At 34.1% G+C, this 26,899-nt stretch overlaps 2 protein-coding genes and 1 long non-coding RNA gene across 9 annotated transcripts; all 3 read left to right on the plus strand.

Annotated features, from left to right (window-relative positions):
* Positions 1-5,979: 5,979 nt before the first annotated feature.
* Positions 5,980-6,703, plus strand: LOC107917074 (uncharacterized). The gene is made up of 2 exons (XR_001689687.2): positions 5,980-6,091; positions 6,189-6,703. It is a non-coding gene; the product is annotated as an uncharacterized lncRNA (long non-coding RNA).
* Positions 6,704-16,126: 9,423 nt separating this feature from the next.
* Positions 16,127-21,340, plus strand: LOC107917445 (homeobox protein HAT3.1). 7 transcript variants are annotated; one of them, XM_041108221.1, is made up of 11 exons: positions 16,134-16,318; positions 17,286-17,367; positions 17,556-17,697; positions 17,776-18,733; positions 18,924-19,089; positions 19,205-19,328; positions 19,436-19,548; positions 19,630-20,190; positions 20,331-20,594; positions 20,726-20,815; positions 20,887-21,340. In XM_041108221.1, the coding sequence occupies exons 3-11, from the start codon at positions 17,592-17,594 to the stop codon at positions 21,004-21,006; spliced, it is 2,502 nt and encodes an 833-aa protein (XP_040964155.1). In that variant the 5' UTR covers positions 16,134-16,318; positions 17,286-17,367; positions 17,556-17,591; the 3' UTR covers positions 21,007-21,340. The 7 variants fall into 7 exon arrangements, with proteins under 7 accessions (XP_040964156.1, XP_040964155.1, XP_040964150.1 ...); XM_041108216.1 differs by having other exon boundaries at positions 17,556-18,733; XM_041108219.1 differs by having other exon boundaries at positions 17,563-18,733.
* Positions 21,341-24,322: 2,982 nt separating this feature from the next.
* LOC107917057 (cyclin-A3-1) lies at positions 24,323-26,851 on the plus strand. Its single transcript, XM_016846449.2, has 8 exons — positions 24,323-24,753; positions 25,015-25,247; positions 25,335-25,410; positions 25,508-25,584; positions 25,665-25,698; positions 25,778-25,927; positions 26,178-26,312; positions 26,521-26,851. The coding sequence occupies exons 1-8, from the start codon at positions 24,364-24,366 to the stop codon at positions 26,593-26,595; spliced, it is 1,170 nt and encodes a 389-aa protein (XP_016701938.1). The 5' UTR covers positions 24,323-24,363; the 3' UTR covers positions 26,596-26,851.
* Positions 26,852-26,899: the final 48 nt, after the last annotated feature.

The raw sequence follows: 26,899 nt of genomic DNA on the forward strand, positions 1-26,899 counted from the left end.
TATTTTATTATTATTATTATTTTAAAATATTTAATTAATAACATTGAACCTATCAAGATCTTACGAAAGTATCCTATGTCGGGTTTATGATTTATCTTACTTTAAAATTCTTGATCTAAGATTTAAATTTGTCAAAATTCTAAAATAATAAATCTTAAATAACATTTATTAGCTTTCTTAAAAAAGTTTCTAGAATAAAATACTTAGAAAAATTTACTCATGATTTACAAATCACCTACAAAAATCTTTAGTTTTAATCGTGAATAAAGTCTATTAACTTAATATTCTAATCCTATACGATATTTAAAACCCTAAAAAAAATCTTATATATTATTTATAAATTTTCTAAGGTAAATGGTAGGTGAGATCTTAAGGACTAACCTAAATACAAATGTAAAAATCTTACGGTTTCATTAAAATATAACACCTACTTAATTAACTTCATGTCAACAATTATAGGATGGCAAAATGACCTAAAGTTCCCTCTTTTAAAACGAATAGTAATAAAATAAAAAAATTCATTAAATTAGCTAAAGTTAATGAAAATTTAAAACTCTTTTAAAATGAAAATAATAAAAAGAAAAATGAAATAAATAAGACATTAACATGATGATAATAATAATAACAATAATATACCTTATTCATAATACAATAAAAGAATCAAGCTGGTAACATAAATAAATAATATTAAAATGTATATAAAGGGAATGTGTAAAAAAAATATACATAGACATGAAAATAAATAAAACGAAATAAGAATAAATAAAAATTATACAAGTGTGAATAAATATAAAATATTAAAATAAAATACATAATTAACATTAAATATATAATGTATAAATGCAAGTGAAATGGAAGATATAAGTGTAAATTATTTATTAAAGATGGAAACAAAATGACATAGCTTGATTTTAGGACTAAAAGATAAAAAATGTGGAAGGCAGAGGACTGATGTAGCAATTAATTTGCCTTTTAATTTTTAAATTCCGGATTAAGTCGAATGTTTAAATAAATAAAAGGGTTACGAGTGTAAAGAGGTCAGAGAGCGAGGGTGATGTTGCAAAAAATGAGGTATTTTTTGTAAATTTTAAAAGTAAGGGGGTGAGAATAAATTACCCATGTTTGACACATATAAATGAAAAAAAATTATTCATTCTTTCATTTTAACCTTATTTTAAAAAAAAAAACTTCTTCTTCCAACTTCTATGTTGGCCATGGCTCCACCACTGGAGAGCTCAATGGCTCTCTGGCCTCCGGTGGTGGGCCGCCGCGTATGGTGGCTAGATTTTTTTTTTTTTCAAAATCAAAATGATCTTTAGAAAAAATCATTAATTTTCTTAAAAATCAAAACCTTATTTCGAAATAGTTAAAAAATTTAAAACTTTGTTTTAAAAAGTTAAACTTTCCTTTAAAATGACTTAAAAACATAGATTTTTAATTTTCAAAATCTAAACATTCTCTTTTTTTTTATTTATTAAAAAACACTATTTTCTTAAAAATTAAAGCTTTTTATTTTGAAGTAGTTAAAAAAATTAAAATTTTGTTTTAAAAATTTAAACTTTCCTTTAAAATAATTAAAAAAACAAATTTTTATTTTTCAAAATCTAAACTTTCTCCTTTTAAAAAAAATACTATTTTTCTTAAGGATTAAAGCTTTTACTTTGAAATAGTTGAAAAAAAAATCAAAACTTTATTTTAAAAATTTAAACTTTCCTTTAAAATAACTAAAAAAAACAGATTTTTATTTTTCAAAATCTAAACTTTCTTTTTAAAAAAAAAAGATTATTTTTCTTAAAGATTAAAACTTTTACTTTGAAATAGTTGAAAAGAAAATCAAAACTTTATTTTAAAAAATTAAACTTCTCTTTAAAATAACTAAAAAAACCATATTATTATTATTATTTCAAAATCTAAACTTTCTTCTTAAAAAAAACACTATTTTTCCCAAAATCAAGCTTTTAAAAAAAAACTTTCTTTTAGCAAGGGGAGGTAAAAACGGGATTTTTGTGGGTTCCTAGGGCCAGAGGACCGACAGTCCGATGACGTCCCTTTCATCGGAACCCAAAATCTAATTCCTCATGACATCCCTACAGCCAAAAATAAAGATAGAATAAAAGGAAAAAAATAAGAAGAAGTAGAATGCTTGTAGTTGTTGTGTGTTTTTTTTTTACCTTTTTTTAAAGAACAAAAATAATGAAAAGACTCCTCTTCTCATTTCATGTTTATATATTGTTTTTGTAATCTTGCTTATTTGTAAAAAATGATAATAATAGTATTTAATAATAATAGTAGTGATGATAGTAATAATAATTTGGACCTTTGACAGGCCTAAAAAGGAAAGAATAAAAGAAAAATAAAGGTCTTAAATAGACCAAAATTGGGTGGGCTTCGAACGGCCCAAGAGAGAACAAAATTTAAATAAGCTCCCAATCGAGCTCAGACAAAAATAGGCGTCTACATCTTCTTCTTTTTTACACAATGTTTAGAATTACCCATAATCCCTCCCTAACCCATAAATAAGAGGATAATGCACTTTAACGCACTCAAACCCATATCCTCCTTCTGTATTGACAACAATACCCATACCAATCGAACTAAGATTCAATTAGCTAGTACGAAATTTATTAAAGAAATGCAATGTAGCTAATATAATTCCAAAATTTGTCACCTAATTATGAATGATTCTTATTGTTGACTTCGTGAGACAATAATGCACCATAGATTAAAAAAATATATTAATGTAAGAGCCCCAATTTGCCCGGGCCCAAAATCACAAAAAAATAAAAACCAAAAAATTAATTAAATGTCCAGTTACAAACCAAAAATTAAAACCCAAAATTAAGCCTAGCCCAGACCTAACCATCAGCCCAACTATCAGGGCCCAACCTAGTCCGATTACATAAACCCTAGCCTAACAGGCCCGCAACACAAACACTTCAGCAAACCCTAGGGCGCCGCTCCTGCTTCTATCCAGCCCAGCGCCGCACACCTCCTCGCGTGCCCACCACGCGTGATGCCTCACACCAGCCGCGCCACGTCCCAGCTGGCCCTCGTACGCCCGTACACCTGCACACAACCAGCAACAGCAGAGATACACACGAAAAATGCAGCAGAGAGGGGGGAGCAAGTCAAAAATCGTGATAGCAAAGAGAAAAAACAAAAAACAAAAAGAGGGATTTTATATTTTCATTTTAGGCTATATAAAGCCATTACAAAATTTTTTGTAAAGGAGGAGGGTATACTGTAACAAAAACAAAAAAAATCAATACGAAAGGTTTTTTTCTTTCCCATTCTGTTTTCCAATTCTTTTGTTGTTTTTTTTTTGTTTTACCATTAGAATATATGAGCAGATAGATAAAGAAAAGAAATGAGGGAAGAGGGATCTCACCTTTGCGCGCCATTGGAGCCATCCTCTACTCCGTCCGAATCGGAATGGGAGAGAGGAGAGTTCTGGCTTTCAAGGCGGCAAAGAGGATAGAGGCTTACCTGCGCATCAAAACCGTCGAGTCATCGAGTCTTAGGCCGCTTCACAGTGGTCGGAGATCGAAGGGGGCGGAGGTTAATCGCGGCACGTTTTTTGGATGAAAGGGGGCTAGGGTTTTAGTTCGTTTCAGTTTTTAGGTTTCATTTATTCATTTATTTATTTATTTTTAGTTCTGTAAAGCATCAAACGACGCCGTTTAAGGGCGTGCGACCCGCGCAGTGACCCGACCTGGGGAAGGATTCGCGCCTTTTTGGCTCAATGGTCTTTTTGCGCTATAAGTCCCTCTGTATTCGGGCGTTGTTACGATTCAATTCTTTTTCTTTTTAATTTGTACTGTGTATTTGACTCGGTTTCCATTTCAGTCCATAGACAAACGGTGTCGTTTTCATTAATCAGATTTGAATTTCCGAATATATGTGTTTATTTTCCGTTTTGGTCCCTCTGGTGTGCAATGGTTTTCAATTTGATAGTCTTCATATTTATTTCAAAGTAGACCCTGATACATTATTTTGTTTTTGAAATGGTCCTTGTTTTTTATTCTTATTTTTAATTATAATACTATTATTATTACTATTATTACTACTATTATTATAGATGTTATTATCGTATTAGTTAGTATATTTATTTACTTTTATTTTGTCTTATTATGTATTTTATTCCTTTATCATGTGTAGCGACTTAAAATTTTCGGGAACGGGTGCTAGTCGAAATAATTATTGAAAATTTAAAAACAGAGTTTCGATTTTATTTGAAAAGGGAGTCGCCACCGATCTTTTTTCTAGGTGTGATCGGACACCTAATAAATTCTCTTTTAGAAGAAAATTTTATTTTTAAATTTTCTTAAAAAAGAGGTAATTTTAGGTCTGCGTGAAAATTCAGAGAGAATTAGGGTTCGGGAGTCAGTTACGCGCGAGGAAGGTATTAGCACCCTCGCGACGCCCAAAATTGGTATCTCGTTAAATGCGCGTTGTCTTAATTTTCAAAAATACAAGTTCAATTTAATAGTTGATCGCGATCCGATCAAAATACGATTTTTTTTAAAACACAAAGATTTTTGAAATAATTATATTTTGAGAACACGAAAATTTTTTTAAAACACGAGAATTTTAGAAACACGAAAATTCTTAAAAACACGAAAATTTTTGAAAACACGAAAATTTTTGGATCGCCGAAATTTTTGAAAGCACGAAATTTTTTGAAAAATATGAATTTTTTGAGACACGAAAATTTTGAAAACCTGAAAATTTTTACAACACGGTAATTTGCAAAACATGGGAATTTTTTTGAAAAACATGAAAATTTTTGAAATACGAAAATTTTTAGAAAACACGAATTTTTTTTGAAAACACGAAGATTTTTTTTGAAAACACGGAAACTTTTAAAACACAGGAATTTTTGAAACACGAATTTTTTTTTTCAAACATGAAAATTTTTGAAATACGAGAATTTTTTTAATACGGAATTTTTTGAAATACGAGAATATTAGAAACATGAAAATAATTTTTTTTGAGACCACGAAAATTATTTGAAAAACGCGAAAAGTCGAGAAATTTGTAAACCCGATAAAATTTTGAAAACGTAATTTTTTTTAAAAAAGTGAAAGGTCGAATTTTTTAGCACGAGAAATTTTTGAAAACACGAAAATTTGAAATACGGAAATTATTATTATTTTTAAAACGTACCGTATTTAACACGAAACTATGATATTCACCCCTACATGGCGATGAAATAATCGAATTAGTGTTAAATCGATTCAATTTGATATTTAATCGGGATTCTAATAAAACAAGATAATTTTTATTAAAACACGAGGAATTTTGAATATTTTCGATTTTTAGAAGGGCGTCCCGTATTTAACACGAGTCATCGATATTCATCCAACATAGCGATGAAATCGATGTCTCGATGCTAAACCGGTCTGTTGCCTTATGCGTTAAAGTAATTTTTATATATATATATTTTTTACATGCAAATAAAAACATACTAATATTTAAAAAAACTATTATTTTTTTTAAATTGCTAATTAAATTTAAATGAAACAATATTTAAATAAATAAAACTAAATTAAAAAGATTTAAGGAAATTACCAAAAAGCCCAAAGTTGTGGGCCTTTTTCTTTTTTTTTTCTTTTTCCCCTTTTTTTTTCTGCTGGACGTTGGGCCTGGGCGCTGGGCCGAATGCTGGTGCACTGGGCCGGACGCTGGTGCGCTTGGCCTGGGCGCTGGGCCTGCTGCTGTCTGCTGGTGGACTACTGCTGGAGCTGGGCTTGGAGCTGCTTGGGCCTGGTTTTCTTCTTATTTTTTTCTGCTTTGCTTTGTTTTTTTTGCTTGGGCCTGCTGCTATTGGACCTAAATCAGTCTGCTATTAGACTGCTGCTGGTGGCTGCTGCAGCTTGGATCGGATCCGGGTCGGGTCGGGTCGGATCCGGTTCGGGTCACCAGAATATTTTTTTAAAATTTTTTTTCTGTTTTCTTCCTCTTTTTCTTTCTATTTTTCTTTTTCTTTTTCTTCTTCGGGCGAGCCCTATCTTGCGCCGCCGCTACCTGTGATGCCGCTGCCTACTGTTGCCGTCGACTACGCCTTGCTGCCCGACGGATGACGGCCACGGTGCTGCACTTCCTCTTCTCCTTCTTCTCTTCTTTTTCTTTTGGTTGCTGTGTTCTTTTTGTTGGTTATTGCTTTTTCATTTTTTCTTTGCTTGTAGCCTTGTTTGATTGTGTTGGGACGGTAGTGGCGGTGCTGTCGTTGTGGTGGAGACGGTGGCGCGCGGTGGAGCTGCTGTTTTCCTTGTGTTTTGCTGCCTTTTTTTTCAATTTTTCTCTGCTGTTTTTTTTGGTTTTTTTGGCTGCCCCCCCTCTCTCTCTTTTGATTTTCCTTTTTAATCTCTTCATTTTTTGTCCTCTTTCTTCTTGTCTTCAGGTGGCAGAAGAGGGCATCATGGCCTAGGTCATCTGCTGGAGTAGATGGAGGTGAGGGGAAGCACGCTCGGCTGCTGATTGGGGGGTCTGACATGCCTAGAAGGACCAAAATGTAAAAGACGCAAAATATTTGGGGTAAAAATGTAATTTTAGGAAAATATGGGGCTAAAATGTAATTTTCAAAAAGTTTAGGGGTTAAAGTGTAATTTTGAGGAAGATTAGGTGTTGAAATGTAATTTTAGAAAAGTTTGAGGTCAAAATGTAAATTTCAAAAAATACAAGGGTTAAAATTTAATTTTTATTTTTTTGCATTTTTCAAAATTTTATTATTACTACTTTATTAATATTTAAAACAAAAATTAAAAATGAGCTAAAACAAACCCAAAATTTAATCCTAATGAGCCCAATCATCGGGCCCATATGAGACCAGCCCGGCCTGAAATTCTACCCGGGCAAAATTCAGTGATTACATCATGTATTATTGTTTATTCAATTACATAATATTTTATTTTAAATATTCTTTACGACTCATTTGTACATATTTTTATAATTTTATTTTTACAATGTATTCATAAATTCTATTTTTGTATATTTGTAATTTTATTCATATAATAACATTTTCATAATTCCGTTTCATGCACATACATAATTTATATTTAATTATTTTTATTATACACATGTATATACATAATATGCTATTAATTTCATTTTTCTTACCTATTTTATATATATTTCATTTCTTTAAAAAGTCTCAATTTTATTTTACTCATGCCAACCTTTTGCATACTATTATATATTATTATGAAATTTTTCATTCCCTATGTATTACTTGCTTTAAATTAATGTATGTTTATGATATAAGGCATTTCGATTTATTTTTTTTAATAGTGTTTATTTTGAACATTGATGTTGAAATCGACATAATTGAGGCTATTGTTACTATGTTTGTGTGTATTTATGTATGGATTATTTGTATTCATTAGTATACGTTTTAATTTACGAATAATCAATTCGCATGGTACATTATTATACAATCGTTTTCATTCATTCAAAAGATTACAAATTACAAAGTTATTTCATTCAGAAAAAAAAACTTTCAAATACTCGAAGTTTGGAATCCTCGAGAGAATTGAGCCCTAACGTATTGGGTTCCAATTTTCCTTGTCGAATCTAAAAATCGAATATCTTTTTTAACATACAAATTTCAAATAACCCATTCTCGGGAATTCGACACGTTGTGTCCTAACGCATTGGATATGACATGTTATTTTCTCGAGACGAGGATTTTTCTAACAAAGGCAATATTCGATATTTAGGGATATTGTGAAATCGAGCCCTAACTTACTGGGTTTTGATTTTCTCATTTGACCCAAATAATCGGATATCCTTCTCAAAACGCATAGGTTTTAAAAATCAAAGAACAAACTTAATTTCAAGGATTTGAAAGTTGCACTTTAACTTACTGAGTGTAACAATTTACTTCTTTTAAATAAATGAGCTTTATCTTCCAATTCATTTTATTCAAAATAAAATGATCGTATTTTAAAATCTTTTCAAAATTTCGACATTAAGACATTAAACAATCAAATCGGTACAAATTTTGGGCGTCACGAGGGTGCTAACCCTTCCTCGTACGTAATCGACTCCCGAACCCGTCTTCTCAAAAATTCGCAGACCTAAAATCATTTTTAAAGTGAGCCGATCACACCTCAATAAATGATCGGTGGCGACTCCCATTTCTATTTTCAAAATCGATATCCATTTTTCAAATTTCAAAAAAAGTGGTTTCGACAATTAACTTGATTAAATATGAAATCACAACACACAATTAATAAAAATAATACATTTTTATCAACAAATTATTTGATGTAATGATAAAACATATTGTACTTTTAAAGAGAGAATATAAATTTAAATCTCGGAGATGACATTTTGAAAGAGAAAAAAAAATGAAAAATACAAGAAAAAAAACATATTTATCATATTTATATAGAGTATCTACCACCTTCTCCCACTTGTAACTTCTTTTTTTGGACCTTTTTCATGTTAATGCTAACTTTGCCAACCTCAGTCACTTTTTGGCTTTTAAGGACCAACAGCCAACAGCCAAGATCCATAGTCCTCTCCTTATTTGGTTTGGCTATCTTTGACCTCTTCCTCTCTTGTTACCTGCCTACAGTTTTGATCCAAGCTTTCCATTTTCACTTCCTTCCGGTGCTGACATAACTATTTGTGTTGGTGGGTTTTTCTTATGGCCGATCCTACCACTACAAAACCACATTATATCAGTTCCTTCGTACACCAAAGCCTTGCCTACACCCTTCTATCAAAATTAACATGCATTCATAATCCTCCAAACCAAACCTAACAACAATCATGTTCAACTAACTTTATTTTTTTACTCAATTTGGTTACCATGTCAAACGTTCAATACTCACAATTCCTACTCTACCTTTTATTTTATTTTTTTAATAATTTTTGATATGCTCTCATTAAATTCTTTTAATTTCGTGAACATAATTAAATGTTATCATATATTTAAATTATTATTTATCTTTATTAAATGTCTGATTGAATGGTTGGAAATTGAATAAAAAAATATTTCTATTTAAAAATTAACAAATATTCTTATGAAGGTATTGTTTTTTTTATCTTTTTATATAAAATCTATAAAAAAATAATTTAAACTAAAATAAAATTACAAGAGGTGATATTTAAACCTCTAATGATACAATTTTACCATTTTATAATCTTTTTACAAGTATATTTTTCCATAATTTTTTCACACATCAAACATCATATGTTTTAATCTAATTACTTTTTTTTTTGGTAAAAAATACTTTTAATCTTTTAAAATGCACCTTGACAACGGGAAATTACCAATAAAAGCCGTTTTTTTCAAAATTTATCGAAATGGGCCGATTTTTTGATTATTTACCGGAATGGTCTATTTTCCGAGAAATCGCGTCCACGTCAAAGCGATGTGAGGGTACGCGATTTCCTTCCATGTCAGCAGGTCGCGCTGACGTGGACGCGATGTCCTCCGCGCGAGAACAGTACCCCAACATTAAAAAATTTGACCGCGCGAGAACAGTACCTCTCAATTTCATTCCAAATTTCCTTCCAAAATTCTGTCAAACCCATATTTAATTTCAATTTCCTCTCAATTTCCTTCCAAAATTCTCTCAAATCCATATTTAATTTCAATTTCCCCTCAATTTCATTTTTTAAAATAATTTAAATTTTTTATATTTTTAAAAATAATTTTAAATTTTTTTATATTTTCATCAATGGCCAGATCATTGATTCGTCTTGATAGGAATCACATATCGGTGGAGCAAATGAAAATGGTAAGTATTAAATTTAATTTTTAAATATTATTTAAGATTTTTTTATTTATGTATTTTTAGATAATTATTAATTTATTATTTGTTATAAAAGTCTGAAGATCGGTTATTGAAATGCAATATCCGGAATATGCATGCTCCTCCATCACCGTTAGTAGAGAACTACTTGCGGGAAGCGGGTTTTTGGCACGTGGCGACGATAGGCCGGGGATGCAAGTTGGACCCGAAACTGATTAGTGCGTTGATCGAGAGGTGGAGACCCAAGACGCACACATTCCATCTTCCATGTGGAGAGTGCACTATCACTCTAGAAGATATCCATCTGCAATTGGGATTGCCGGTGGACGGGCACCCAGTCACCGGGTCTACCCAATCTAGCAATTGGGAGGCGGTGTGCTACGAGCTTTTGGGAGCTATTCCGGATAAAATGGATGGAGGTAAGGTCGAGATGGGCTGGTTACGTGCCACCTTCCCCGATCTGAATGAAAATCCAATCGAAATTGAAAGAATCTGATATGCTCGATCATAAATTCTTCAAATAATTGGAGGTTATCTGATGCCCGACACGTCATGGAGCCGTGTACATCTAAGGTGGTTGCTAAAACTCGTTGATTTTAGAGGAGCTGGTGAATTTAGTTGGGGGTCTGCCGTCTTGGCAACATTATATAGGGAGATGTGCGGGGCGACGCAACCGAGGAGAGCAAACATCGGAGGTTGCCTGTCACTACTGCAATCATGGGTACAGTTTCGCTTTCCATTTCTACGTCCTCGAGTGAACCACCCATATACATTCCCACTTGTAACGAGGTAAATTTTATATTACATTTTGGAATTATTATGTAGATTTTTAAAAAATAAAAGTATGCTAAAAATTTATTTAATTAGGTGGAACCATCCGGCAAGTTATCGTGGATTACCGCCTAAACTTGAAGATATACGGCTTCTATTAGAGCAACGATCGGAAGCAGAAGTAAGTATTATTGCAAATAGATATTTCCATACATTTGCTAGTCGATTGATATTTAGTATTTAATATTTAGTATTATGTATATAACTAATATTTCTATCATGTTCATATAGTTTCAATGGACACCATACGAGGATCCGGCAATTCGGGCAGTAATCCCGGAAGAGTTTTTACAAAATCCGAACGCTTGGCACGCGAAAGTGGTGTTGATCAACTATGCAACCGTGGAGCCCCACCAGACAGACAGAGTGCTACGACAGTTTGGATGTAGACAACCGATTCCTGTGGACCCTGAGGTGTTTGACGATCACCACAAAATTGACCTTCGGCTATTAGGTACGGATTGACCTAGATACTGGTCCGAGTACACGGAAATGTGGGAAAATCGGCATGAATATCTACCTACTCGGGAACAAATCATCGTTCCGGAGTTAGCGAGTGTTCCAGAATACATGCCATGGTTTAGGATCCATGGCAAGTCGTATTTACTTACGCCAGAGGAGAGGCAGCGGCAAATACGTATTGGAAGGGAAATGCGCGAGCCTCTAAATCCAAGACGACAAGACTACGAAGGCAGCCTCTCAACATGGCCCAGACAGTTACCCGGCTCATCATGAGCGGCCAGGCAATCACTGTCCCCAACGAGAGCACCGGCGCAGTCACCTGACACAGCAATTCAACAGATGATACCCACGCAACCGCCTTTCCCTATGATGCCAGGTGTGTTTCCTAACCCTTATATGTACCCTAACCCTTACATGTATCCTTTTCCGAATCCTATTGCAGGTTGGAGCCAAATACCCGGTTCAGCTCTATTTCCTGTTATGCCGAGCGGACCGCCGATATCTAGGCCAGCGGCGCAGGAGGAATCGCAAGGGGGGTCGTCGGGGAGCTCTCCTTTTTACCAATCGCCACCAACGTTTGGCTTTCAAACACCGTCGACGTTCATGATGCAAACACCTCCACATACACTATTCTTTGAAGGTGGATCATTGTCCCAAGTCCGACAACCAGATGCCGAACCGGAAGAACCACAATCACCACCGGAGGAAGAACAACCGCCGCCGGAAGCTAGAGGAAGGAGGAATCCAGCGCGTAACCGTCGACGGCTGCCATGTGGAACCGAATCCCCCGGGCATAAACATTGATTGTTGTATTTAAATTTATTATTTGATGTCATAAAATATAAGTTTCTTTGGTGTAATACGCATAGAAATTTTTTCGAGTTATTTTGATATTATTTGATGTAATAAAATAGAAGTTCTATTTGATGTAATAAAAACCCTAATTTAATTAAAAACCCTAACCCTAACCTAATTTAATTAAAAACCCTAACCCTAACCTAATTTAATTAAAAACCCTAAACTCTAACCTAATTTAATTAAAAACCCTAACCCTAACCTGATTTAATTAAAAACCCTAACCCTAACCTAATTTAATTAAAAACCCTAACCTAATTTAATTAAAAACCCTAACTCTAACCTAATTTTACATAATTTGATAATTTTACTAACCATTAACACAATTTTTGGACTTAATAATTTTACATAATTTTACATAATGTTAGATTTGGTAAAATGTTTTGACTGGTACTAACAATTAAGAAATTAAACTAATTTGATAATTTTACTAAAAATTAATACAATTAATACAATTATCAATTAATAATTGAATAAAATATAATTTTTTCTAAAATTATATTCAACTATTGCGATTAGGGCATGATCGACTTGTATGGCCTGGGTTCCTACACCATCCGCACAACTTCTGTTGACTGGCTGTTTCTCGGATATCCATATTGTTTCGTATTCTAGTGGAGCAAGGTCGACCATTTGGTTTGCGACGCAATTCTCTATCTGGTAATAGCTTAAAAGGAGTAAGATATACGGGCGGCCACTTACGTTCATCTGGGACCGGTGGGAAAACGTGTCTCCATACGTTGTACATGTTTTCTAATTTGTACACTTCATCCACATAACTCATCGGATCCAGACGGAGTTTCTAACAAGCTGCAATAACATGAGCGCATGGATAACGAAGTGCATCAAACTTCCCACAGTCACAAGTCCAGTTTCACAAGTGTACACGATATTGCCCGCCAACAACACCTTAGTGCGGTCTGTCAAACTCCGTCACGCGAAACCATAAATTGTTTCGATCGTGACACACTGTGTGCATGATGTTTGTTCGCGCCTTCGCCTTGTTAATTTCTTGAACTACCTTACTGCACCATATATGGCCACCCTGCATCTGGCCTGCATAAGTTGCTGCTCGCTTTGTAAATAGCGCCGCCAAACGGAAATATGTCTCTCGCACAACCATGTTATCGGTAGATGGTGCATTCCTTTAAGAACAGAATTTATGCATTCTGCCAAGTTCGACGTTATATGGCCATATCGTAGGCCTCCGTCGTATGCTTGTGCCCACTGTTCGAAACGTATGTTACAAAGGTAGTCCGCCCCTTCTCCGTTTTGGGATCGTAAAATTGCCAACATCTCGTGAAAACGATATTTATTTCATACCATGCCAATATAAGATCATAGCGAATCTTTTATACCACTTCTACCAATAAAACTAATTCAAATTGACAAATGAATTAATACAATTATAGACTAAATACCCATGTTGGTCACTTGTCGTCGTTCGCTCTTAGATGGATATTGCCTGTAGTAGTTCGAAGCAACTTGTCTTAGGCAATATCTATGGTGTGTGTGCTGCCACAAGCTTCCCTCTCGATCAAATGTAGCTAGTATATCGGCGCCCCGATCTGAAATAACACAGATATCAGGTTGATGGCACACATGCCTCCTTAACCTAGAGAGAAAGAAATCCCAGTCATCAGACGACTCCCCCGGTGTTATTGCAAATGCAATTGGAAGAATTCTCCCACCGTCGTCCTGTGCCACTACAACCAATAGCCGATGAGTATACCTACCGAACATGAAGGTACCGTCAATTTGTACCAACGGCTTGCAGTATGGAAATGCGTCTCGACATTGCTTGAAGGTCCAAAATAGGCGTTTGAACACTTGGCATCCACGTAGCAATCGACCGTTGTAGTACGCATGTTCCGTTTCAAGGTCTGTGATGGCACCTGGGACGTATCTCTCTAGCACCTGACACCACTGCCATATTTCATTATATGAGGCATCCCACCCACTATGCATCTTCTCTAACGCCTTTTGCTTAGTTATTCAAGCCTTGCGGTAAGAGGCCGCGTACCCCATTTGGCTACGGATATTGGCAATTATCACTGGCATTGAAGTCCTTGGATCTGCTTTTATCGTGGGTGGTATCAAGCTAGCTAACATAGCTGAATCCATTTTGGGATGATCTTGTGAAACACCTACAGAGGGAGTACATTAAATAATGCAACATTGCAAAATAAAATTATTATTCAGATACATTAAATACTGTACCTACATCACATGTATGCAGACCTTTGTACTTTTTTATCTCCCACAACCCTGTCATTTTCCTTAACGAGACGACGATTTTCCATGAACATGTGCCGTCTTGCACCGCACACTTCGCCTCAAACTTATTAGATTTTGATTTAACGACGTGGTAATTAACGCCGTTTTTTATGCTATACTGTTTTAAAGCACCATTAAAACTATCATTGTTGGTAAACTGATTACCAACTTCAAGTTCACCGAAATCTACCCCCGAACTTGTACGATCGCACAACCGGTATGGTAGATCTGGAAACTCTAACGCATCATCTGCTGACAGATCGACATTATGCATGTGGGCTGGAGGTGAGTATGCTCTGAATCGTGGATTTTCTTCATCATCTGAACTTCTTTCAGCATCTTCACCTTCTGTTGGAATAGGCTCCGGTTCAGAAAATAATCCCGCTTCTGCACCATCCGGCCCGGGCTCTCGAGGTGGATCCACATTAGAGTCATCTTCTAACCCATAATCATCTGCAGCGTACGACGTCCCCTCACCGGTTGACATCGTAGGTAGTACGTCATCCATTCTTCTGGGCATTTGATAACGTCCCCAATTGGATGTAGATTGCCATCCACTAGAACTTGATGTAGTTCCCCAGTATGTATTTCCGGCATCAAACGTCGAGCCATCGACGTACATGTCCCATCCACCGACAGAGTGTCTTGCAGGGGATGTGCATTCGACACCGCTACCGAATATGGGCTGTTCCGTATTTTGTAACCCGCTAACCGAGTGTCGGCCAGGGGTCGTGTATACATCTCGAACACCGGACGAAAGTACATCAGTTGGCGACATAAATTGTACATATAACTCAATATAAGATGCTCCACTAGCAAGATAAGTCTGCACCATTGCCTCCAAGCTACGAGCACCTTTTATGTCGAACGAGTCATATGTCACCGGATCAACACAATAACAAAATCGATACGTGATTGACAGAACTTTCATTGGCGTCGTTCCGAAGATTTTACGCCTAATTCTTTTACGAAGTTCTGTCAAATCTATGTTCTGGTTAAATGACAGTCGCACCGTATTCTCCGACAAAAAAAAACACCATTCTCGGTGTGGCAAACCTCACCATCGTAGTAAATAACAGCACTAATACGTTCACTCATTTTGAAACTCTAACTTTCTTAGCCTCTCTAAATTGTTTCTGCTATGACTTATGCATTCTAAGAATATTTTCTGCCTAATTTATAGACTCAGCCCAAACTTGCTACTGTAGCAAAATCGCGTCCACGAGGGCGCGATTTCATAATTTCTTCTCAAATAGTATCTTGGTAGAAGCGATTTTATACTATTTGCTCAGAAACGTCAAAAAAAAATTATTTCTTACATGACCAACTGTAGCAAAATCGCGTCCACGAGGGCCCGATTTCACAATTTCTTCTCAAATAGTATCCTGGTAGAAGCGATTTTATACTATTTGCTCAGAAACGTCAAAAAAATTATTTCTTACATGACCTACTGTAGAAAAATCACGTCCACGAGGGTGTGATTTCATAATTTCTTCTCAAATAGCATCCTGGTAGAAGCGATTTTATACTATTTACTCAGAAACGTCAACTCGAAATAATTTATTCCGGGACTTAAAAACCTTAAAAAGCCTGAACCCTAAATCCTAAAAGCCAAAAAAACCAAACGTGAAAAAACGTCAAAATCGCGTCCCCCGGAACGCGCTACGTGTCAGGATATAGCGTCCACGTCCGCAGGTCGCGCTGACGTGGACACAATTTTTCGAAAAATGGACCATTCCGGTAAATAATAAAAAAATTGGCCCATTTCGATAAATTTTGAAAAAAAACGACTTTTTTTGATAAATTATCCTTGACAACTATGGTTTCTAAAGTTAAAAAAAAAAATTGAAAGAAGAGGAGAGTTAAGCCCAAAAAGCAACCTAGGCCACAAAAACTGGAGAAGAAGGAACAGTGTGACGCTAGAATCGCGAAAGAAGTATACCAACTGAATACAATCCCCCTTGTTTGTCTCTCTCACGCTCATTCCGGTTGACGGTGGCCCAGATTTAAAGGCCCTTTCCATTATTACACGAACGCTTCCCCCCTCTTTTCCCTCTCTTTGCTCCAAAAACTCTCCTTCTCTCTCTCTCTCTTTGAATGTTTGCGAATTGCACCAATAATTCAAGGTTAGTTCCTTTTAACACCTTCCTCTCTTTCTTTTCTTTTTTGACGCAAACAAAAAGAAATAAAAAAGAATAATGCCAGACGAAGTTTGAGCACTATTTATTTCGAATCTTATGCTTTCTGTTGCGTTCACTTGTTCAACAAGCAATTCAATTTGTCATCTTAGTTAACATTTTTTTTTCTGTCTATATTTGTTTGGTTGCTGAGAAAACTGAGGTTAAGATTAAAAAAGACAAGGCTAAAATGTTTTCAAAAGGTTGCTCATTTTTCTTTACGAAGCTGATAGGTTTAGCTTAGGTTACTACATGTCTGTTGGTTTTATGCTTTATTTTACGTAAGTTTCGTGTTCAGTGCATGATTAACTATTTAAGTTTGATTTGCAACATGTTTCCGGATTTTGAAGATTAAATTTGTTAAATGCTGAAAATATTAGTAATCTGTTTAGAAGAAAATAGTTTAGTTAAAGCAATATCAGGTATAGGATAAATGAGAGTTAAGTAAAGAGGCATACATTTGAAAATGCATGTTATTTATTTTCTGAATGATGCTTCCTAATAAACGACAATTGAGTTAGGGTTTACAAATAATCTCGTCGATGATAACGAGAGTGAATCAATGAGGTTGTCGTTTTATGTTACCTCTTTTTTGGAGTCTGCTCCTAGCAATTTGTTTATACTTTATAGTAGTCTTTTTTACATCTTTATATGATATATGTTGATTTATTGACACTGTTTCCAAGTAAATTTTGGTTTTTCCATTACTTATACTACCTATTTTTGGTTTCTTATTATGCTTTCATTTCGTCGACATTGTCCATGCCAACAAAGAAATTTGATTACTATATTAACTTATATAATAGCTAGATGTAAATGGCAATGATTTGGTTTGTAATGAAGTAGAACGTGCTTATCTTTTACTTATTTTGGTTGGTTATTTAATGTTGAACCATGTAGTATTTCTACCTTTCAGAGTTTCATTAGCCAAGCTAGATTATAGATAGTTTGCTGCCACTCATGGAATGCAACACAAAACATTCCCATAATTGTGATTGGTAAGTCTTGTTCTTTTTTATTGTCAATTCCAGGCAAATGTATATAGTTTTTTTTTTTGGGGGGGGGATTACATTATATGCTCGAATCTTTGAATTCTATCATCTGGATAATTTTATCATCCACTCTCAAACTTATTAGTTTACTTGGTTTTTTAAAGTAACAAATCCTAACCTTATTGTGGTAATAGGGTGCAGGAATGTGGCATTGCTAGGCTCATAATGATATGATCAAGGTTGAACATATGGGTGCCTCTCCATCACAAGCAAAGAGTAAAAAGGGGAACCATGTTTTCCCTGAAGAGAATACTTCAGAGCAGGGCCATGAAATTGGTAGTGAATATTTACTTACTGAACTTTTTGAAAATAATAATCAATGTGGCCATGCTATAACACGAAATGAATCAACAGAAATTGCTACTGGTGTGTCTTGCTCCAGCATTCACAAATCTTCTTCTGAATATGTGGCTAACGGTTCTTGCCCGGAACCTTTGAGATTGCTTCCTAAAGGTGTTAGTGAGCATAATCATACCGATCAAAGTTTTTGCGCTCAAGAAACTGTACCAGGAAAGACACATGAGTATCATTCTGGATATGTACACAAGGAAACATCAGAAAAGAAGCATCAGCCAGGTTCTGAAATTGTTAAAATTAAACTTGAAGAATCCCGTAGTTGGGTTTGTGGCCTTCCCGCTAAACATTCGAAACCATTTTCTAAAGGTTTGTCCAAGAATGCTATTACTGAAGGTTTGGGGCTGTCAACAGCAGGTTCTAATAAGGACAACATACGTAGGGAACATAGTAAGCCACCAGAGCAAGGACCACAGCTTGAATTGGAAAGTTTACCAAATAGTACAGAGCAAAGCACTACTGCAGTATCCACGAATGTTTTTAATCAAGCCTTGCAATTGAATCCTGAAGATACAAACAAGAGTAATTGTGACAAGCTTTTACAATCACCTTCTCAAGGTGCGCACAATGTTATTCAGAGTAGTAAAATTGAAGACATGGCCAAAAATTCTAGTGTAGAACAACATGAAACAACGTCCGAGAATTTTAGCCAAAGCAAGGATGGAAAAACATTGAAAGCGATAAAGAAGAAATATATGCTAAGATCTTCGACAAATAATGACAGGGCTTTGCCATCAAATTCACAAGAGAAATCTAAGCCTGGTCAGCTGAGCAATAATTTGGTTGATGTTGCTTCTAGTGAGCAGCGACAAAGGAGGAAAAAGAAAAGGAGGGAAAAAAGAGAAGTTGTTGATGAATATTCAAGAATCAGGGGACATCTTAGATATTTATTGAATCGAATAAGCTATGAGCGCAGCCTGATTGCTGTATATTCTGCAGAAGGCTGGAAGGGCCAAAGGTGTGTTTATTTTACTTTATTATTATTATCTTGCATCTCTTTTATTTATGAACTAATTGTCATGATAATGTATGTCACCTTTTGGAATTGAAATTGATTCTTTACATGTGATCGTAGAAGTCTGATTGCCCATTTCCCCATGGATAGCTAACGTATGTTTCTTGCTTTGGATTGTTTGTGTAACCTTCAGCCTAGAAAAGTTAAAACCAGAGAAGGAGCTTCAGCGTGCTACATCTGAAATTCTTCGACGCAAATTGAAAATCAAAGATCTATTTAAACGCATTGATTCATTATGTGCTGAAGGAAGGCTTCCTGAATCTTTATTTGATTCTGAAGGACAAATCGACAGTGAGGATGTAGGAGAATCATAGTTAATAATAGAATTTTTCATATATTAGTTGCCATTTGTCTTATTGATTTATTTGTGTTTTAGAATTAGAATTTCTTAGACATGAGATCCTTTAATTGTAGATATTCTGTGCAAAATGTGGGTCCAAAGACCTATCTCCTAACAATGATATCATTCTGTGTGATGGTGCTTGTGATCGTGGATTCCATCAATATTGCTTGCAACCGCCTTTGTTAAAAGAAGACAGTAATACTTTCCATTGCTTGCTTGAGTAATAAATTGATATCCGGGGTTTGAACTATTATATTATCATTAACGCTTTTCTTTTTCCACCCCTTACCTCGTTGATACAGTTCCTCCCGATGATGAGGGTTGGTTATGCCCTGGATGCGATTGCAAAGTTGATTGTATTCAACTGCTTAATGAATTTCAAGGAACAAGTTTCTCTCTTACTGACAATTGGGAGGTCAATAACAGGTTTCCTTTCTTTGTACTAGTTTTTTATCCTTTTTTTTTTCTTGGCTTACCATGCTTATTCCTGCAACAGAAGGTCTTTCCTGAGGCATTGGTATCTGAAGATGGAGAAAATCAATATCCTAACTTCAGACTACGTTCAGATGATTCTAATGATCATGACTATAATCCTGATGGTTCAGAAACTGGTGAGAAAGGTGAGGGAGATGAGTCGAGTTCTGATGAATCCGATTTCACTTTTTCATTTGAAGAATGGGAAGTTCCAGCTAATGTTGATCCGAATTTGGGGGAGTTTCCATCTGATGACGCAGAGGGTGATGATGATGATGATTATGATCCTAATGGATCAAATCATGATACTGAGACAAGCCGGGAAAGCTCAAGTTCTGATTTTACGTTTGATTCTGAGGATCTTGGTTATATGTTAGAAGATGACATTGCTTCCCAAAAAGATGAAGACCCCATGTCTAATAGTGCTTCCACAGTTTCCAAGAGACGAAAATCTAAATGTGGCGGAAAGGAGTCTTTGAAGGACGAGCTGCTATCAATACTGGAATCAACTTCTGAACAAGATGGTGCTGCTGTTTCTAAGAAACGAAACAACGAAAGGTTGGACTACAAAAGGTTATATGATGTGAGTGTCATTTAAAGTTCAATAAGAAAACCTGCCATGACCCATTGCTATAATAATCATTTAACTTTGTGCATGATGGTGTCACCGTCATCAGTTCAGTCTTCCTACATTATGTGGTTTTCTTTAATTTGGGTATATAGGAGACGTATGGCAACATTCCTTCAAGTTCCAGTGATGATGAAGATTGGAACGATGCCACTACATCGAGAAAAAGGATGAAATGTACTATAAGAGCGACACCAACGTTGTCAAATGGAAATGCTTGTGCAAGTAGGAGTGAAGAGACCAATTTTAATGATACAGATTTATCACTTGCTGAAGAGGGAGGCGTAACTGTATCTGGTTCAAGTGGTAAAAAATCGGGTTCATCAACATATAGAAGACTAGGGGAAGCTGTAAAGCAGGCAAGTATAGTACGTTATGACTTTGATTACTCATGACAGGGTCAAAACTTTTCTTTTTGAAACAAATCCAGCATTTATTTTCTTTTAAAAACTGATTAACTTGGTGGTCCTTTTTTAAAAAAAAATTGCAGAGACTTAACGAGTCTTTCAAGGAAAACCAGTATCCGGATCGATCCACGAAAGAGAGTTTGGCTAAAGAGCTAGATATAACTTTCCACCAGGTCTTTTGTCAATGACCATACATTTCTCTGTTATTTTATTTTTGGTTCCTTATCACAAGTTTGTGCTGCAGGTCAGCAAATGGTTTGACAACGCTCGCTGGAGCTTCAATAATTCATCATCTATTCACGAAACCGCAACCGAAAAAGTTTCAGAAAATGAAATTCCCTCAGCTCTTGAAACGAAGAATTGAAGGTGAAGATGTACAGGAGAACTCGAAATGGTCAATGGATGGATTCAGGCAACCGATTTAGATTCGAATTCTTTCTTGGGTAAGCTTTAAATTAAGGCATAGAGGCAGGCAACAGACAAGGAATTTGTTAGTTGAAAAAAATGAATTTTGTATTTTTCATTGCCCTATTAGAAAATTTTAACCTGGCACTTAGCTAGACTTTGCAATTCATTGTGTGTTCAGGTAGTGTTTGTATATTCTGTAATGTAATTATTATATTCGAAGTATTTTATTTTTTATACATTTTGATAATTAATAATTTGTATTATATAAATTTGTGTATATTTTTGTTGTGGGAGTATTTTTCATGCCCTATCTTTTTTCATGTTTTTGTAAAACTCTTCACTCATTTCAATATTCGGTACAGGTGAGAAATGCCATAGCAACACGTATATTAAAAAAAATGTAAGAACTATTTAAGAAATCAAAATTTGAAACAATCTAAAAAAATTATAAAATTTAGATAAAAACATTTTGAAGTCTTTATAATCATTTTAAAACCATTTAGAAACATTTGGAAAGATTTGGATATAATTCAATGTCATTTTGGGTCACTTAAGTACATCTAGGGATATATTCAATTCGTAAAACAAATATATGTAGCTCAATAGCTTAAATTGCAACCTTTCAATTCTAGAAAGTTAGGGATTTGTCATAGTTCAAATTTTAAAATAATTTAATAGAATCACATAAATAAGATAAAAATAATCTTTGAAGGCTTTAAGGTTATCTTAAAATCATTTACAATCTTTTTGTGGGTGATTGGGGCTGTTCAGGATTAAGTACAAGCATTGAGAAGCTTAAAACGATCAAAATAATGCAGGAGAGTCTATCCAATGGCTAGGTATTGGTATCGATACTCAAGGCATGGGTACCTACTACCTAAGCTTAAAATTGTAGCATTTTGGCTACCATCAAGCTATGTTCTGATACCTATGAATTAGATACCAGAACCTGTGTTTTCTAGGATAAAAAATAGTCCAAAAACATTTAATAGCTTCCCCAATCAACATCATAGAGTACCATTAGATTTCAAATCATTTAAAATACATTTAAATGTCATTTATTCCAAAAATGAATTCAATGTAGTTGAGAACCAAAATTTAAAATACAATTCAACAAATTGAATACATTCTTCATCTAGAATCATAGAACACCATAATTATAGTTCTCTAAAAGGTTCAAGTCTTATACATGCGATAACTAATGAATTCTAGTATAATATCATGGTTTAACCTTCTTTAAAGCTTAAAGTTGTCATGCAATGCCTCCAAGTCACAAATTCAATAATTTCGGGATGAGTTTCACCTACAAGTTTAAACAACTAAAGTGGTAAGCTCGAGAGCTAAGTAAGTAATCATGGATCATCCTAGCATGCCTTAATTATTAATAGCTCGAGTCATTTATAAATTTTATTCAAGAGTTCACTTAAATCATATGTTATTAGTAGATGATTAGTACTCAAGCCACTCATGTCATTTATTTCTAATACATTATTAGGGTGGTTCCAATTATGATATTATTGCTCTTAAAGTAAGATTTCAATTATAATATTATAGTTACACCATTTTTATTTGAATAATTCATTATCTCCCTTATTTGGCCACTTAGTTGTAGTGGTTTCCTGATTTCAGTTTAAATTTAATTATTTTAATTTTATTTTATTTAAATTATATAATGTTTAGTTCCTTTTTAAGTCTTCAAATAACTTACTTTATTTACATAATTATAAATAATATATTAATTTTCTTAAATTAAAATATAAAAGTATTTTATAGGTTTAACTTATTTAAAGAAGCTTTTTTAAGAAATATCTCTTAAATATATATATATATATATATATATATATATAAAGAATCAATACATAGTTAATATATATTAATTTTAGATCTTAAAATTATACACTTAAAATCACGTTAATAAATATTTATATTAATTAATACCAATTATTTTATAAACTTAGTCAAGTTAATAAATTTAATTTTAAATGAAATTTAAACATTTAATAAAAAAAGAAATACAAATATTTGTATTTAAAAAGTTTGTCAAATTGATATACAATCAAATTAATAATTTTTTTTCTTAAAAATAAAAAAATATAAATTCTTTAATATATATATATCTGAAATTTTAATGCAACCATATATATTCAACAAATACAACCATACTTAAAATCAATTTACAATATTAACATTGTTACTATGAAATTCAATCAACACTATGATGTTGAATAAATTATCTATCTTGGTAGCATGTAAGAAATCTAATATATATGTATATAGTAATTTAGAGTTACAGTTAAAGAAATAATTTTTATGTGTTACACCTTATAAGTTATTATTTGTCACGATAATAATCTATTATTTAGAATTACAATAAAAAGTATAGAGAAAGATTAAATATAATAAAGAGTAAAAAAGAAGACGATTAATCACATTATAGGTTCTTATCATATTTGCTTTTTGGTATAATGTCTAGAACTACCCATAGCCCCTCCCTAACTCTTAAATAAGAAGATAATGCGTTTTAGGGCACTTAAACCTATGTTCTCCTACACTAACAACAATGCCTATGTCAATCAAAATAAGACTCAATCGGCAATAAAATAAATCTCTTAAACATTATAGATTAATAAATTAGATGATAAATTCGCTCACCTATATAAGTTTATGAATGTTATTTATAACAAAATAATATTTCTTATTAAACTGAATCAATGAAATTCAATCATATACTAAATTTAAATAATAATATTTATGAAATTAACTAATTATTTTGTATATTATAACAAAATAATCCCTTAAAATTATTTAATAATTATTACATAAAATAACAAAATATGTACTAATTTTGTATATAAACCCAAATAGTTAACCCTAATATAGCAGAATAACAAAACACACACACATAATTAATCATAAAACACAACCATTATCTTATATCACTGACAATTGCCCCTTCAAATGAAGCAGTCTCTTGTCCATTATGCTTTCCCCACTTAGCTCTCTATAGGAAGAAAATGGAGGATTGATTGAATTAATTAATTAAATTAATAATTCTTTTGAATGATTAAAATGAAAACCACCTATTTTTAGAGTGACTAAACGAGTAAATTACCCTTAAATTGGAAGCGTGTATTAAATTTGAGATGTGAATTGGATTGTTGAGTAAATCGGCGTCGTTTTGAATGGTTGTGACTCAAATCAAGAAAGCGTCATGAAAGGGCGGGAAAATCATTTCAAAATAAACAACAGCGCCATCTTCTTATTTATAAAATAATGATAAAGATTAAAATAATAAAAGGAAACAAGAATTTTTATGAATTCTGCAACAATCCTTTCAGAGTCATCACCAAAAATGGAAGTTGATCAAGAGAACCGCGTGCCATCAACGCGCTCTTCATCTCCATCTAGGAAGCGAACTTCCCTCACTAACACTCTTCCTCTGCAACCTTCCTTGGCCAAGAAACGGGTCGTACTCGGTGAACTCGCCAGCTCGCCCGATATTGGATCGGGTCAGAACCCGAACTGCGGATCCAAGATTGAGAAATGCCCAAGTACTGAGAAGAGACTGACGCGTGAACCGAAAGAGAAGAAGAAGAAGAAGAAGAAGAAACAAGAACCTAGCGATGTGATTGATGAAAGCTTTGGCGATCTGAAGAAATGCTCCTTCTCATCTTCCATATATGGACATCTCCACTCTTTGGAGGTAGTTATAAATAATAAATTTCCCCCTATATTCTAATTTCTATATATTCACTTTGCTTCAACGTTAATTAGGTATTAAAGTTGGTTTGAGAAATAGTCACTTTTATTTTTCTTTTTTCGCATTTAAATCTAATTAAGGAAATCTGGGGTTTGGGGTTTTGATTTTGGTTCAAAAGTAAAAAAAAAAAAAACGAAGCAGGGACTCTGTTTCAGACGCATGGTAATTGATAAGTAATAATGGTCAATGATGAAATTGATGCAGATTGAGGAGAAAAGGAGGCCATTGCCCAATTACATGGAGAAGGTGCAGAATGATATTACAGTGAATATGCGAGAAATGCTGATGGCATGGTTGGTGGAAGTAACTGAAGAATACAAACTTGTTTCCGACACCCTTCATCTTACAGTGTTATACATTGACAGATTCCTGTCTTCTCATCCTGTCAGTAGGAACAAGTTGCAACTTCTTGGTGTTTCATGCATGCTTATTGCCTCGTAAACACGTTACCCCAGGTCTTTTTTTTTTATTTTAGATAATTCATTTCATTTTGTTATTGAATTGATGATCCATTGATGACACAGTAAGTATGAAGAGATCACTCCTCCCCATATAGATGATTTTTGCTACATCACAGATAATTCTTACACTAAGGAAGAGGTATATTTAAATTTTATCTTTAGTTTTGGTCTTTCCTCTCTTTTTCCCGTTGTTTCTCGACTTCTTTTACACCTATGAAATCTCAATAACTTTGCAGGTGGTTGAGATGGAGAAAGAAATACTTAAATTGTTGGATTTCGAAATTGGTACTCCCACTACTAGGAATTTCCTCAGGCAAGAATGTTGCTCAAAATCCTTTTGATTATCTTAATATATCTAGTGAAGTAAATGGTATGTGCTTGTTGTGCTTGTAGAATTTTTATGAGAGCTGCAGAGGAAAAATGCAAAGTAAGAACCCAACACTTATATTTGTCCTTGCTGTTATATTATATTCTTACTGACTCTGCCGACTTTCTATGCTCCACAGCATCAAGAATTGCAGTTGGAATTTTTGAGTTGTTATCTTGCAGAGCTAAGCTTGCTGGACTATGGATGTTTACAGTTCTTACCGTCAACAGTTGCTTCAGCAGCTATTTTTCTTTCTAGATTCATTATCCAACCAAACACGCATCCTTGGGTAATCAATCTTTGTATTTTGTGACATTTGAGTGGCTTCAGACAGCATATATAAGAGTTGCTGTCTTATTTCATATTTTGGCAATTTATTGGCACTGCTTAGGTGGTATCATAAAAAAATGCCACAAAGCTTGTGGTAATTTTGTGTTTTACAGTGACTGGTTTCAGTTAGATTGAGGTTCATTGTGTGAAGAAGTTTAATGTTCAACCTTAAGTGTTTCCATGAACATATTCTTTTACTTGTTTCTCAGAGCAAGTCACTGCAACGTTACTCGGGTTATAGACCAATTGAATTAAAGGAATGCGTGCTTTCCATCCATGCTTTGCATCTGAATCGAAGAGGGAACTGTTTGAGAGCTGTGACAGAGAAGTATATGCAACATAAGGTGATTATCTAGTTTTTAAGTTCAATATTGCATCTTCAGATCATAATAGGATCAGCATCCAACTAGCTATAGTTGTTAGTTTCTTTAATCGGCTGAATGATGCTGCAAGTTTTTATATTACATCAAGGATTCAGATCATGACGCCGTATCTTCTAAGACATGACACTACTAGTTGTGCAAATATATTCTGATGAGAAATTTGAAACAGTTCAAGGGCGTGGCCATGTTGTGTTCGCCATCAGAAGTCCCTGGAAGGTATTTTAAGGAGGCTGTTGATGAATGATGTTAGGGGGTCCCTGAATGTTGTCTTGACCACCTGGAGGATGAAATCGTTGTTCAACTGCTGGTTGAAAGGGGTGGGTCCTTTTACTTGTTCAGTGTTCATAGTTTCTACAAAGCAACTACTATTAATTTTGTAAATAATGATGTTAATTACATAGCCAATACATATATGATTACCATAGACCCGGATTGTTTTTCTTTTTGGGTTTAATGTATATCTGCGTGAAAAATTCAATGTACATGTCTATATATGATTACTCTAGAGGTTGCCAATTTGTTGCATTTTTTTGTTCTTAAAAATGGTA

This window comes from Gossypium hirsutum, chromosome D12 (assembly GCF_007990345.1).
Source record: "Gossypium hirsutum isolate 1008001.06 chromosome D12, Gossypium_hirsutum_v2.1, whole genome shotgun sequence".
Lineage (NCBI taxonomy): Eukaryota > Viridiplantae > Streptophyta > Magnoliopsida > Malvales > Malvaceae > Gossypium > Gossypium hirsutum.